Source organism: Hyperolius riggenbachi, chromosome 7 (genome assembly GCF_040937935.1).
Source record: "Hyperolius riggenbachi isolate aHypRig1 chromosome 7, aHypRig1.pri, whole genome shotgun sequence".
NCBI lineage: Eukaryota > Metazoa > Chordata > Amphibia > Anura > Hyperoliidae > Hyperolius > Hyperolius riggenbachi.
Window position 1 is genome coordinate 117089146 of NC_090652.1, and position 13650 is coordinate 117102795.

The following is a 13650-nucleotide window of genomic DNA, read 5'->3' on the forward strand; positions in this document are numbered from 1 at the left end:
TCGTGGTTAAGCAACAAAGTTTCTTTTTTGAAATATTTTCTTTGACAGTCATGGAACACTGTACCTTCAGATCTCTGTGAAGAACTCCCATGGAATGGATATAGCGCACTCCTTCCAGCAGCTGACAGAATATACTGAGTGTACTTGGTACATCCACAAATTCAAAGCACCCTGTGCAAAATTAAGATTCAGATGAAGTACAGTATAGATTGAGGTCCAAACTAAACTCCTTCAGCAAACATTATATGCATAAGTAAAGCAAAGTAAACAAATCTCTGCAATCAGTTCACTTCTCAGTTCCTGTCATATAGGCATGTGTAAATTTAGCACCCCATGTTGTCAGTTCAGCATAGCTGAGACTTCTGGTTAATATTATTAAAGGCTGGGACAGAGGAAGTGGGGCAGCAAAGCAAATGAAGGAAGTGTAAAACCTCCACCTCTGCTCCACCATGTTTATATTTACTTTATTCTTTGGAAAGTGTGTGTGTGTGTGTGTGTGTGTGTGTGTGTGTGTGTGTGTGTGTGTGTGTGTGTGTGTGTGTGTGTGTGTGTGTGTGTGTGTGTGTGTGTGTGTGTGTGTGTGTGTGTGTGTGTGTGTGTGTGTGTGTGTGTGTGTGTGTGTGTGTGTGTGTGTGTGTGTGTGTGTGTGTGTGTGTGTGTGTGTGTGTGTGTGTGTGTGTGTGTGTGTGTGTGTGTGTGTGTGTGTGTGTGTGTGTGTGTGTGTGGTCCAAGTGTAGGGAGTTCCTGACTTGTGAAGGCCTGCCAATACGAACCTCCAACTCGCAATGTCGGGGACTCCCTGTACTGTGCACATACAGAGGAAAACGCAGGGGGACAGAAGGGGGACCACAAAGGAGCATTGAGGGAGCCACAATGGGGTATGGAGGAGGACAGAGGCAGACACAAGGGGGACAAAGGGAGACACAAGGGGGCACGAGGTACTAAGTGGGCATAATCCACAAGATGCCCCTTCACCATGGATGCACCAGGTTTAGCATATATTTTTCCCCCTTCTGGTTTTTGTCCTCTAAACCTAGGTGCATCTTATGGTCAGGAGCATATTATAGTCCAAAAAATACGGTACACATTTATTATCCATGTCTACCATCTTTGCAGACACAACTGCAAAGCATGCTTTTATTACAAGGACATATAAGCAATTCTGCTTTCTATATATGCATTGTAATAACTTCATGTGCTCTTTACAGCATAGGTTACAATGAACAGCAAACAAAACCGCTGCCAACTACTGCGTCATCAGCAAGAGCTGGTGACACTATAGAGTAGTGATGGCTAACCTTGGCACTCCAGCTGTGTGGAACTACAAGTCCCATGAGGTATTGCAGTTCTATGACAGCTCTAAGCATAACTCGGGGAAGCAGAGGCATGATGGGATTTGTAGTTGTGTCACAGCTGGAGTGCCAAGGTTAGCCATCACTGCTATAGAGGGCAGTGGTCAATCTAGAGGCGGAGCCTAATTAAATGGCATGAAAAGTGTGGCCACAGTACAGAGACAATTTTTCCTTCAGCCTACAGTCCCCACTGCTCTGTCAGATATTTTGTGCTTGACTGCTGTTTGGCCAGAATCCTTCCCCTCTATCTAGCCATGCAATACAAATGTCCCGCACATTCCCAGCTTTTTCCATAATTGAACTTCCACCTTCTTTTGACCTTTGCAAAACATCACTTTTGTAATGTTCATTTTTCTGATTAAAACATTAATATTGTATTTGAGGACATATTGTATTTTTTGGTGTATAAGACGGTCCGGAATATAGGACGCACCTAGTTTTAGAGGGCAAAAACAAGGGGAAAAATATGTACTTAACCTGGTGCATCCATGTTCCAGGAATAGATGTTCTCCCCCAATTATTGTGCGTCTCTGGCTCACCCCGTATCTCCGGTTACCGAGTGTATAATTAGCAGTGACGGGAGCCTGTCTCACCTGTGTTGGGCAATATATGGGGGACAATACAGGGAGTCCCCGACGATGTAGCGAGTTGGTGGTCCGTATCGGTGGGCATTCATAAGTCAGGGACTCACTGTATTTGTATAGAAAAAGTGCATCTTATATGCCGAAAATACGGTATGTAGCCTGTCTCTATAGCTTTTTGTTGTTTGTCTGCATACTTAACCACTTAACGACCGCCTAACGCCGATAGGCGTCGGTGGGTCGTTAGTGGTATAGCATGGAAACTGCCGCCCATGCCAGTTCACGGAGGGTGTCTCCGTGAACAGCCGGAGAGCCGCCGATCGCGGCTCGCCGGCAAAATGTAGACACGCGGGGAAGAAATCCCGCTGTGCAGCAGCGCCGTGACGTAGATCGGCGATCCCTGGCCTCTGATTGGCCAGGGATAGCCGGCATCTGATAGGCAGAAGCCTATCCTATCAGGCGCAGGACGGATATCCATCCTGCGCCGCTCAGAGGGTAAGGGAGAGGGAGGGAAAGCCGGGGAGGGCGGAAAGCGCTGCGGAGGGGGGCTTTGAAGAGGACCCCCGGAAAGTGCGGGTAGCCGGCGGCGATCAGACCCCCCCAGCAGGACATACTCCTAGTGGGGAAAAAAAAGGGGGGGGGTTTAAGTCTGATCGCCCTGGCTATTTCCTGATCGGTGCTGCGCGCTGGAGAGTCCACGCAGCACCGATCAGAAGAAAATCCCCTGGTCCTTAAGTGGTTAAGGTGCTCATACAAATATTGATTTTCCTATTTGATTCCCTGCAGATTCAATCATTTGATCAAATCTGATGGGAAACAAATCCCCCAAAATGTCAGATCGAATGGACCAAAAATAAATTGAAAGTATAGATGGAACAAGATGAAAACATCTAGGGTAGTTCGATGGCCCAGTGTTACACTACATAGAATGGTGCAACGCTGCAGTTCAATCCCTTTGCAATCGATTTCCTGCTGAAATCTATTGGAAATCGATGTGCTGTGTGGTAGGAATTGATTCCCTTTTGAATCATTCCAATCCGCGTGGAATCGATTGTTTTGAAACTTTGGATGGAAATCTATAGTAAAATGGCCAGTACTGTATGCGGCAGACTCTAGTCTAGCTCTAATGTCATGGATTGGGCTGTGTTCAGTTATATGTGACATTTACAAGATGTCTCATCCATGTCAGTCTACTAACTGCAGCAAACAAAAGCTCTCAGTGAAATACAATGGCATGAATAGCTCACTTGAAGAGTCGCCCCCTTTCCTGTAGCGTTCGTTTCTTTCTTCAATCCAGTCCCACAAGGACTTTTCGCAGAGCTTCATCTGTATGTGCAAGATAAGACGATACTGAATCTGAAAGAGAGCAAACACAAATACTCTCCTTATACAGTGCTAAGAAGCATAACATTCACAAATGCTTCACTTCGCTCCATAACAGACATTTCTTTCCATATTATAATTTTCATCCTTAGCTGCTGCGGAGCTCTATAGGTGTTTCTGCATCCATGCGCCGTGGATTTCTGAAGAAGTTTTAGTAGAAAGGTACTTCTGTCTGCCGCAGATGTCTGTAGGTGTTTTGTTTCCCTATATTCCTGTGCTACAGATGCCTAAAGGCGTTTAGTACATTTTGGATCAGTGCCAACTTTCTACTTGGCTTGAAATATGCAAATAATTCCAAGTTGATGCAGTTATATAAATGTTACTGCAAATCTATGCAGCCTCAAAATGGACCTTCCACTGTAAAGTTTGATTAGTCCACTTTACAATAGATTTTCAAATACAGTATTGCATAATTCTCTATTCTCATCGTAATAATTACCATATGGTAATTCTCAATCATTTCAAATCTACTTGCACCCCAATTACAATCCCTACTGACTATTTTGGACTTTATTAAATGTCTTGCCCAAATCTACATGCAGCAAACACATTTCAAACATTGGCAGTGTAAAGGTTACATTTATTAGTGGTGTGGGAATCTTTACTGTGCAATGTCACCATAAAACAGGGTTAATTATAGGTCAGGACATAGGTTAGAATTAGAGGTGAAGGAAATAAGGTTGCGAACAGGTAAAGAGGAACTGTACTGAATAAAATTGCTTATTTTTTTTTACATTCACTGACACATTAGGTATTTGCCCTTTGTAATATTTTTCCTCACCTAACTTATTTACATTTAAAAATCTATCACTATCTAATTATTTTAGAATCTAAGACTGTACGTATAGTTGAAGCAGTACAGACAGTCGTCAAGCCAATTAGACAGAATGGGGAAAACCGCTGAACTGTTTCTTTATTTTCTTACCTTTGTCTCCCTGTTAGAGAGATTTCTTTTACTTTCTGATACCCATGATATACTGTAGAAAGTGTGAATGGCTGTGCAAAGCCAAACACTTTTTTCCCCTGGTAGCGGGAAGCCGTTATAACTTTATTAGCGTTTTATTACGGTCTACCAATGCAAGGATTCACTCACTTCCTGTTTTAGAGTTATATTTCCAAAGACCGGAATAAAAGGGATATCTCCCTTAGGGCCCTTTTCCACCAGCGCGTTTGCGCTGGCTGAATCGCAAAACCGCTAGCGATTTTACAATCGCTACGGTTTGCTTTTTAACATAGGAATCGCGGTAGGTCATTTCCACTACCGCGATTCGCTTTTGTCGGGAACGCGAACGCGCGGCGGAGCGATAATTGCCGCGATTTTGCTAAGCAGTGCATAGCATAGCAAAATCGCGGCCGCAAACGTCGGGGGAATCGCCGGTTTTGCGATTCAGCAATCACTAGCGTTCAGCATGAACGCTAGCGATTGCAGGTGGAAAAGGGCCCTTATAAGGATTCATGCACAAATACAGGCGATTTATCCCTTCTTCTCTGTCTTAAAGTTAAAACAAAAGCGGAGACACAAAAAAACATTTGTTTTTGCATACTTCAAAGAATCGATGTAAACAGAGATCCTTCTGAGGACACTCTTCATCACACGAAGAGTCGCTGCCATCATCTAGATCATCCTCAGAGCTGAACGGACAGCGGTCCCTCTGACACAGCTCCTGAGAGGTATCACTCTTATTATACATATTGGAGCTGGAGCGGACATTTGCATTAGAGTCCTTGACCCCATGCAGGTAAAAGTCAGACATGTTCAAGTTTTTCATCTTTCGATCATTAGAGTACTTTTTATCCACTGAGGTCATACTGATGCTTTGTGAGGCTGCATCCTGATTTTCCTCTCCAGAATCTGCAAACACAATGGAACCGCCACTGCTCTCTGTACTTTGCATACCCTTTACATACCTGCAGAGAAAATAAAAATAAAATAAATGACTGTAAAGAATTAACTAGTTCGCCCCAAGGGGTTCTTACCCTAACGAACCAGAGCAATTTTCACCTGTCAGCACTCCTCCCTTTCATTTACCAATAACTTTATTACTACTTATAGCAACAAAATAATCTGTACCTTGTTTTTTTTCCGCTACAAATTAGACTTTTCGTGGATAATACCCGTTTTCGGTAATTACTTTATTTTTAATGCATTTTATAGGGAAATACGAGAAGAAGAAAAAAAAAAAGACCATTTCTCCCATACCATCCCCTATAGTTTTAAAATAAGCAATGCTACTATACATAAAACACACCCATTTTATTTGCCCGTTAGTTTCGGCTATCACAACATTTAAATTATGTTCCTGGTACAATGTATGGCAGCAAATATATATTTGGAAATAAAGTGTATTTGTTCTGTTTTGGGTTTTTGTGTATGGTCAATAATTACAAACCCTTATTTTCTAAAATAACAGTAATATACACTCATGACATACATATTAAAAAAGAGCTAAAAATACATATTGAAAAAAAAAAGTCAATAATGTGACTGATTTTTTTTTATGCTATCACTATAAATGCGGGATTTTTAAAAAATGTATTTTAACATTAGCTGATGGCTCAGTGTTGCCCGGGTATATATTTGGTTGTGTCCGCCCACTTTTTCTAACCCTAACACACAATTACTCAATGAGCAAGATTGTGAGCTTTGCGGTTTTTGGCATGGATAATTTGCATTAAAAATTAAACAAAATCGGATTGGCTGTGGTTCCACCCATTTTCTGAAATTTGTATTTGTCTCTGCGTTGCCGGGTATGTATTTGGCTGGTGTTGGTTGCGCCCACTTTTTCTAACCCTAACACACAATTACTCAATGACCAAGTTTGTGAGCTTTGCGGGCTTTGGCATCAATAATTTGCACTGAAATGAAACAAATCTGATCGGCTGTTTTTGGCTCCACACACTTTTTGGAACATTAATCCCAGTCACCCAGTGACCAACTGTGCAAAGTTTGAGAACACTGCCATTAACAGTGTAAGAATGGCTGCAGTTTACATTTTGTATTTGTCTCCGCCCACTTTTTGGTTATGGTGATAAAAAGCATCCTATATGTTATTCCAGGTAATGTACTGTGTGTGCGCCAAATTTCATTCAGATCCGTTCAGCCATTGTTGCATGACTGAATAACAAACATTCAAACTTATTTTTTGGCCACTAGATGTCCCCACACTAGAGTAGACCTGTGAGTTTACTTTTGTTTTGTGAATGATGATGGGCATCTCATTAATGCCACATGTTCATTCGCCGATCACTACTCACGGGGAGAGTTCGCGAATGCACGTGCAGCACATTAGAAGCCACAGGCAAATATCTACGCCCCTGGGATGGCAAGTGAAGTCCTGCAGGGCATAGATATACTGTCTGTAAAATAGTAAGTAGTTAAATTAAAATGCAAAGAAAAACCTTTCATTGGCTGCAGGCGAAGCATCACCATATTGCCAGCTGTACCACCATCCTGCACTGCATGCATGCCAGTGTAATATGTAATTACGTGAACCAGCTGGAGGGGGGCACTGTCCGACACTTTTGAGGAGAAGGGCTTGATGCTGTGTGGGAACAGATGCGACGGCAGCAGGAGACTAAATGTGTCCATGCAGTATTTATATTACGTGGCACAGCTTGGTGACGGAGGGGATCAATGTCGGACTTAATCCAACACTTCAATCTTAGGGGCCCCATCGCTGTGCATCCGATACTGTGTGAACTTGCTTTGATAAAGGGGTACAGTTTGGGTGACCCTGAAACAATTGGCGATTATTAGCATGGTGATGGAATAAACTGCTTGGAATAAACTGTTCGGTGTGCTGGCCATTCGTTACATTTGTGTTTGTTAGGACAGTGCCACCCATTCTTGGCTATGAGCATCCAATATCGCAATAGGATGTGTGCCAACACACTCTCTGATTTCTATTTGGATTAGATCCAAAAGCGCTGCCTCTAGTTGCAGACATGATGCTCCTTGTCAGACATAGTCCAACATCAGTTGCTGGAAAGAACAGTCGGACAGTGGATCGGAAAGGGTCAAGACATTGAAAAGATGTGGTACAATAAAGGATTCTGAAACACTGTCATACCTTGGCATCTGAATTAATTAGAAGGAATACACATTTGCCTAAAGCGTTAATAGATCAAAACATAACGTGGCATTAAATAATACATGTAAGAATACTTACTGCTCAGACTTTTCACTGAAAGACCCTGTAATGGCTTGTAACGAGGAAAGGGCTTTGCCTAAATCACAACACAAGCAGAAAGAGAAATAAAAATAAGAGATGTATGCATGAGCATTATATAGATGAATATTGCTAAAGCATCATCAGTGTTTAAAGGCGTTCATGTAAAAAAAAAAAAAAAAAAAAAAAAAAAAAAAAAAAAAAAACTTGTGGGGAAAGGACCGCACGTCATGACGCGAGTTCCGGTCCTCTCCCCATTGGGTAATAGGACGGAACCTGTGTGACGCGTAGGATTGCTTATGGTTAAGGTAAGGTTATGGATGGCATGGGAGTAACTTTGAGGTGAGTTTGTACCTATAGTATGACCAGGATGTTATTGACGTTTGAGTCTGCCTATGAACTGACTAACGCACATGGTTTGTATTCAAGTGCAACTTTTTTTTGATTGATTGATCCACCCCAAGGAGGTGCTTGGGCATATTGTATGGTTATTTATACATCATGTTGTGCACATTGGAGGTGTTTATGTCTTTCTGCTATTTGCCTTGACAAAGGGGACCCCGAGTGGCCCGAAACCATTGTCAGCCTTGCAGGCTAGACTCGTATTGCATATGTATGTGATGGAACAATAAACTAATCGCTGATTGTTCCTGCAAGTCAGTGTGCGGACTTCTTTCTTGAAAAAAGGTGCCTGGAAAGGACGGGCAAGGGAGATTGCCGCTAGTAGAATATTGGTAAAATTACCGATAGTCTACTATTTAACACCAATCGTAAAATATTGGTAATCATAATTGATATTTTACTATGTTTTAACCTAACCCTACTCTCACATAGAGGTGTGTGTGTGTGTGTGTGTGTGTGTGTGTGTGTGTGTGTGTGTGTGTGTGTGTGTGTGTGTGTGTGTGTGTGTGTGTGTGTGTGTGTGTGTGTCTAGCCGAGTGAGGTCACGGGATGCTTTACACATGCTGGATTCTCAGCAGAGGTGCTATTTACCAGCCACCTCAGCCAAGTTTCATCTAGCACGTGTACAGGGCTTCAGATGCTGTTCTCTGCCAAGAATTAGTTTTTTAGGGCCCGTTTCCACTATCGCGAATTCGCATGCGTTTGCCGCATGCGAATTCGCAAAGCCAATACAAGTGGACGGGACTGTTTCCACTTGTCAGGATTCCTTCGCGTTTTTCTGCGCAGAAAAAAAATCTGCACGGCTGAGCGATCAAAATTCACATTCCGCATACCACTATGCGATTCGCATGCGGCATTGGTATGCGAATTTTAATGCGAATTCGCATGGAATGGAAAAGCACACAGACACTGCTATGGTTAAATTCACATCGCCATCCATGCGAATTCGCATTCGAAAAAGCCACACTATAGGTGGCGAATCGCGATAGCGGCGGTGGGGACCCGTGGAGGAACTATACTGGTAGGAACCTATTCATCACTCTGGGATTCTTGGACTTGCTCTTACTTTCCACCATCTTGATCTACTCATCCTATTCCTTATGCACTATACCTATGTGCACACTATCGGTTGTCTCCAGTCACTGCAATCTATTTGGTTTTTTACTTCAGGGGTAATCCTCTACCCCCCTTCCTTCATGTTGTTCACTCTTTTTCCACTTGTCCATCTGTTTCCTATATTGAATTTGGAATATCATTGTACACATTATATATGTTTCTTTGTCTACATGCCACTATGTGGAACACTGTAAGGTCATGCACGGTCAGTGTTATAGTATTGATGATTGAAAGGTTGCATTATTGTCACTAGCACTTTATTATTCCGCCAGTTCTCCGATACTGTGGGCTTATTTGCTTCCCCATCATGTTTTAAAGATTTTTTAATGTTTGTAATTTCTAATAAAGGATGTTATATTATTATAATTTGATTATACTGTTCTGGTGCGGTTATTTTGAGGTCATTGCTTGAGGTTCTGGTTTACGATTTTGATTTTTTGACCGTTCTGCACACTACAGCTGTATTTAATACACCCCCACTCATATCTTGGGGTGGTATATTGATTTACTAGGGGATGGTGCTCCCCACATTGTAGCTATTCACTGCCATGGTTAAATTCACATCACCATCCATGCGAATTCGCATGCAAATTTGCATACAACCGCATGCGAAATTCGCATCCGCATGCAAATTTTTACCGAGGCTATTCCCACCGCACAAGTGGAAACGGGCCCTTATGCTGATTATTCCTCATCAGTAAGGCCACATACACACATCAGACCATAGTCTTTTGAAAATGAAAGATCACAGACCAATTTTACCACCTTCCATGTAGTATGAGAGCCATAGTCTACACAGTCTTTTCTATGGAGCTGAACTCCCCCATCAGAAAAAAATCTTTGCAAGATGCTGCACACACAGATGCTGTACAGACACAAAAGATCAGTATCTGCAAAAGATCTGTTCCTGCAAATTGCATTCATAGTCTATGAGATCTGCAGATCATCATACACACCTTGTTTAACTGACATTCATCTGCAGATCAGACAATCATCTGCAGATCTGAAAATCCATCCTGTTGGATCTGATCTGCAGATGAATGTCTGTTAAACAAGGTGTGTATGATGATCTGCAGATATCATAGACTATGAATGCATTTTGCAGGAACGGATCTTTTGCAGGAACAGATCTTTTGCAGATACTGATATTTTGAATGTCTACAGCATCTGTGTGTGCAGCATCTTGTAAAGATTTTTTTCTGATGGGGAGTTCAGCTCCATAGAATAGACTGTGTAGGTATGGCTCTCATACTACATGGAAGGGGGTAAAATTGGTCTGTGATCTTTCATTTTCCAAAGACTATGGTCTGATGTGTGTATGAGCCTTTAGGGTTACACTATAGTTCTATGGAGAGAAACTGTCAATTTCATACCTGAATCGTTAACTCAGCAGAAAAAGAAAAAAGAAACACAGCCTAGTCATTTGTATGCTTGGCACTGTACATGCACATGTCCCATGTCACCTCAGGTACACTTTAACACCGGTTTCCAGGCTATCTGAAACTAAGATATCTTTGCAGAGGCTTAAAAAAATAATTTTATACAGAATTAATCTGGCCGTATCACTCACATTTTGAAAGAGGGGGTTGGACATGCTCCATCCAGGCTGTATTATACCCGACTATATTCCGGTGATGTAGTCCAGCTAGCACCTTCACTTCACGCAGGACCTGGTACAGATAAAGACCATCCATCAGTGATCTGACAAAAACCATTTAACTACAGGAGAACCTTTATGCTGGGCATACACGGCTCGATGCCCTCTTATCAATCGAGCCGCTGAAGGCGCGATTGATAATATCCGACATGTCCGATCACCGTGGGGATCGATTCCGTGGGGACGAGCGGGAATCGATCCGGCGGCTAATCGGCCGCCGGATCGACCCGTGTATGCCCAGCATTACACCCAATGAACAGCACAGTGATGTTGTTCTGTTGCTGGCTTTGATATGCAATCAGTTGTCTTTCAAGTAATGTAAAGGTGACTGTACACTTATAGATAGCCAATAGATTCCACCATCAGATAGATCCCTGTCAGTTCAATTCTGATCTGAGAGGGATCTATTCCTGAGACATACAGGCATAGATTTTTAATAGATTTCATCATGAATTAAAAATCTAACCACAGCGTTGCACTGCTAGATATGTTGCAATGCTGTGGGTCGTCAATCTGCCGCCGCACCCGAACCACCGTCTATTATCTTTCATCCAGGGATTCAAAAGATTTCTTCTGAAAACTGATCGGACCTCTTACTGCATTGATTTTTAGCAGCTTCGGTCAGAGTTATTGAATCTGCCAGATTTCTACAGGAAAAATTGATAAGTGTATGACCACTTTTAGAGCAGCATGCAAGTGAGCTTGGCTGCTAAATGCACGAGGCTGATAAGTTGATTGGCTGCAATACGGTTATGAAGCTTGTTATGCAAAATGGACAAGTGAATTCATATTCCCTCAACACATCCAGACAATAAAAGGCTCAGCAGGAATGTACTTCATCAAATTAACCCAATAACCCAGCTGACAGAATACCTACAAGTAGAGATGGTCAACAAGAGGCTAGTAATTCCAACTTGCATACAGATTTATCTGTGTCCTCAGTACAGATTTTGACTGCTTTGCTACCTAGTATTATTAATAATCCTAACATTTGTATAGAACTTTTCTCCTGTTGGACTCGAGCTGCATCCACTATATAAGGGCACGCTCTAGAGGCCACCCCGCAGTGTTAGGAACTATTGCCCAAGGACTTCTTACTGAATAGGCACTGACCATAGCCAGGATTCAAACCCTGGGCTCCCAAGTCAAAGGCAGAGCCCTAACCAGAACACTATCCAGCCACTACTAATATAGTGCTCAGTGAATACATACTTTGATAGCTGGATAGCAGTCGGGGATATATTCACCATCTAATGTTTCTGAGCCAATTTCTGGGGTCATGAGATCACATTACCTCACCATTGCATGGAAAGCTCATTACCTATAATGTTATTTTTGGCTGCATGAAAGTCTATCTGGTTAAAGGTAGGCGTTATCCAACTAAAAGAAGAAAAAAATACCTTCTTACAATCTCGGCGTGACACCTTTTTAATCAGGATTTTTTTTATTGCATAGAACTGGCCATCCAGCTTGTTCCTGACCTGCAAAATTAAAATATAAATTATATAGTATAGTAAAAATGATTGCAACGCACACGATTTATAGCCTCAGATTTCACACAACACATGGCTTGCAGAACAGCATAGATATAATTAAACTTATGTTTAGTGTAAAAAATAAAGTAAAAAATGCTGAGCTTCTAAACATTCAAAACGTTTGGCTTATCATACACCAAGCACTCCAATATAAGAAATCAACAGCCTCTAGTACAAGCGTAAAATCATTTAAAAAAACAACAAAAACTAAACTGATTTTGGTTATGGATGGTGACTGTGGATTAAAAAACCCACTCACTGGATTCTTAAGAGAAGAGGTCTGAGATTTCACTGGTGGAATCTTCCTGCTGGAACTTCTCAGCCTGCTTCCTCTTGACACAGACTCTTCTCTCTCATGTCCAAAACATAGGAGCGTCACTAGTCTGGCTATAATTTGTGGAACGAGCATCACCCACCATTACCGCTGAAAACAGGCAGAGCGAGGTGAAGGGATGCGCTGCTAAACCGCTTTACTCCACAGATATAAGAAACTGGTGGAGGATTAAACTTGCTAAAGATGAAATGTTAGCTTTCATGTCCTAGCTCCAGTATGAATAGGAACCACAGTTTAACATGACTGATTCAGGTGTGTACAAGGAAAAAGGTAGGGGCGCGCGCGCGCACACACACACACACACACACACACACACACACACACACACACACACACACACACACACACACACACACACACACACACACACACACACACACACACACACACACACACACACACACACACACACACACACACGTGTAGGGGCAAAAAACACAAACTGCACAATAGGAACTAAGGAAAAAAAAAAAAAAAACATAGACACCACCACTCAAATAGAATAGCATATGCAACAAATTTACTTGATTCACTTCATGATTAACTGGCACGATTACTCTCCACATGAGAACAATTAGAGGAATACCGAGGTGAAAATAAACAGATTAGACACACTGTTGTATCTATCCTCCTATAATTACTTTGTTATGTAAATTTACATTTTAAGTTTATACAGTCTCTGCTCAATGACATATTCATTGCAGTATATCAGAGCTAAAATTTATTATTGAACGTTTTGACCTCTTTCCTGCTCTCAGGAGCCATTATATGCCAGAACAGTGTTTTATTACTGTAATTCCTGGTTTACTCTATAGGTTGACCAGGACTATAACTCATTCAGGCAGAGGAAGAAAAAAACACAGCAAAGTTACTTGTGTGCTTGGCACTGTACATATCACAGGTTACCTCAGTATTCCTTTAAAAAAAAAGTTCCATAAAACCTGGTGCTGCCTATCAAATATCATTCCCCATATATATTATAATTAACAACTGCATGCACTGGCCAGAGATGTAAAGCTGTAATGAGGTAGTGTAAACTAGAAATTAAGGATCATGCAAGGATCAGTGCATGTGAAGCGTCAGCAGATCCAGCCAGGAAGTTTAGAAAAAGCAGCAAACAA

The 13650-nt window shown here is 41.9% G+C and overlaps 1 protein-coding gene across 1 annotated transcript in view; it reads right to left on the minus strand.

The window, feature by feature from the left end:
- The window catches only part of EIF2AK1 (eukaryotic translation initiation factor 2 alpha kinase 1), a 75675-nt gene that overhangs the window by 16818 nt on the left and 45207 nt on the right, over positions 1 to 13650 (minus strand). Inside the window, exons 6-11 of the mRNA XM_068244569.1 lie at positions 12061 to 12141; positions 10574 to 10673; positions 7486 to 7543; positions 4861 to 5224; positions 3181 to 3289; positions 65 to 171 (exon numbers count right to left, since the gene is read on the minus strand). Coding sequence (XP_068100670.1) covers positions 65 to 171; positions 3181 to 3289; positions 4861 to 5224; positions 7486 to 7543; positions 10574 to 10673; positions 12061 to 12141 — 819 coding nt within the window. The remainder of the gene's footprint in view (positions 1 to 64; positions 172 to 3180; positions 3290 to 4860; positions 5225 to 7485; positions 7544 to 10573; positions 10674 to 12060; positions 12142 to 13650) is intronic.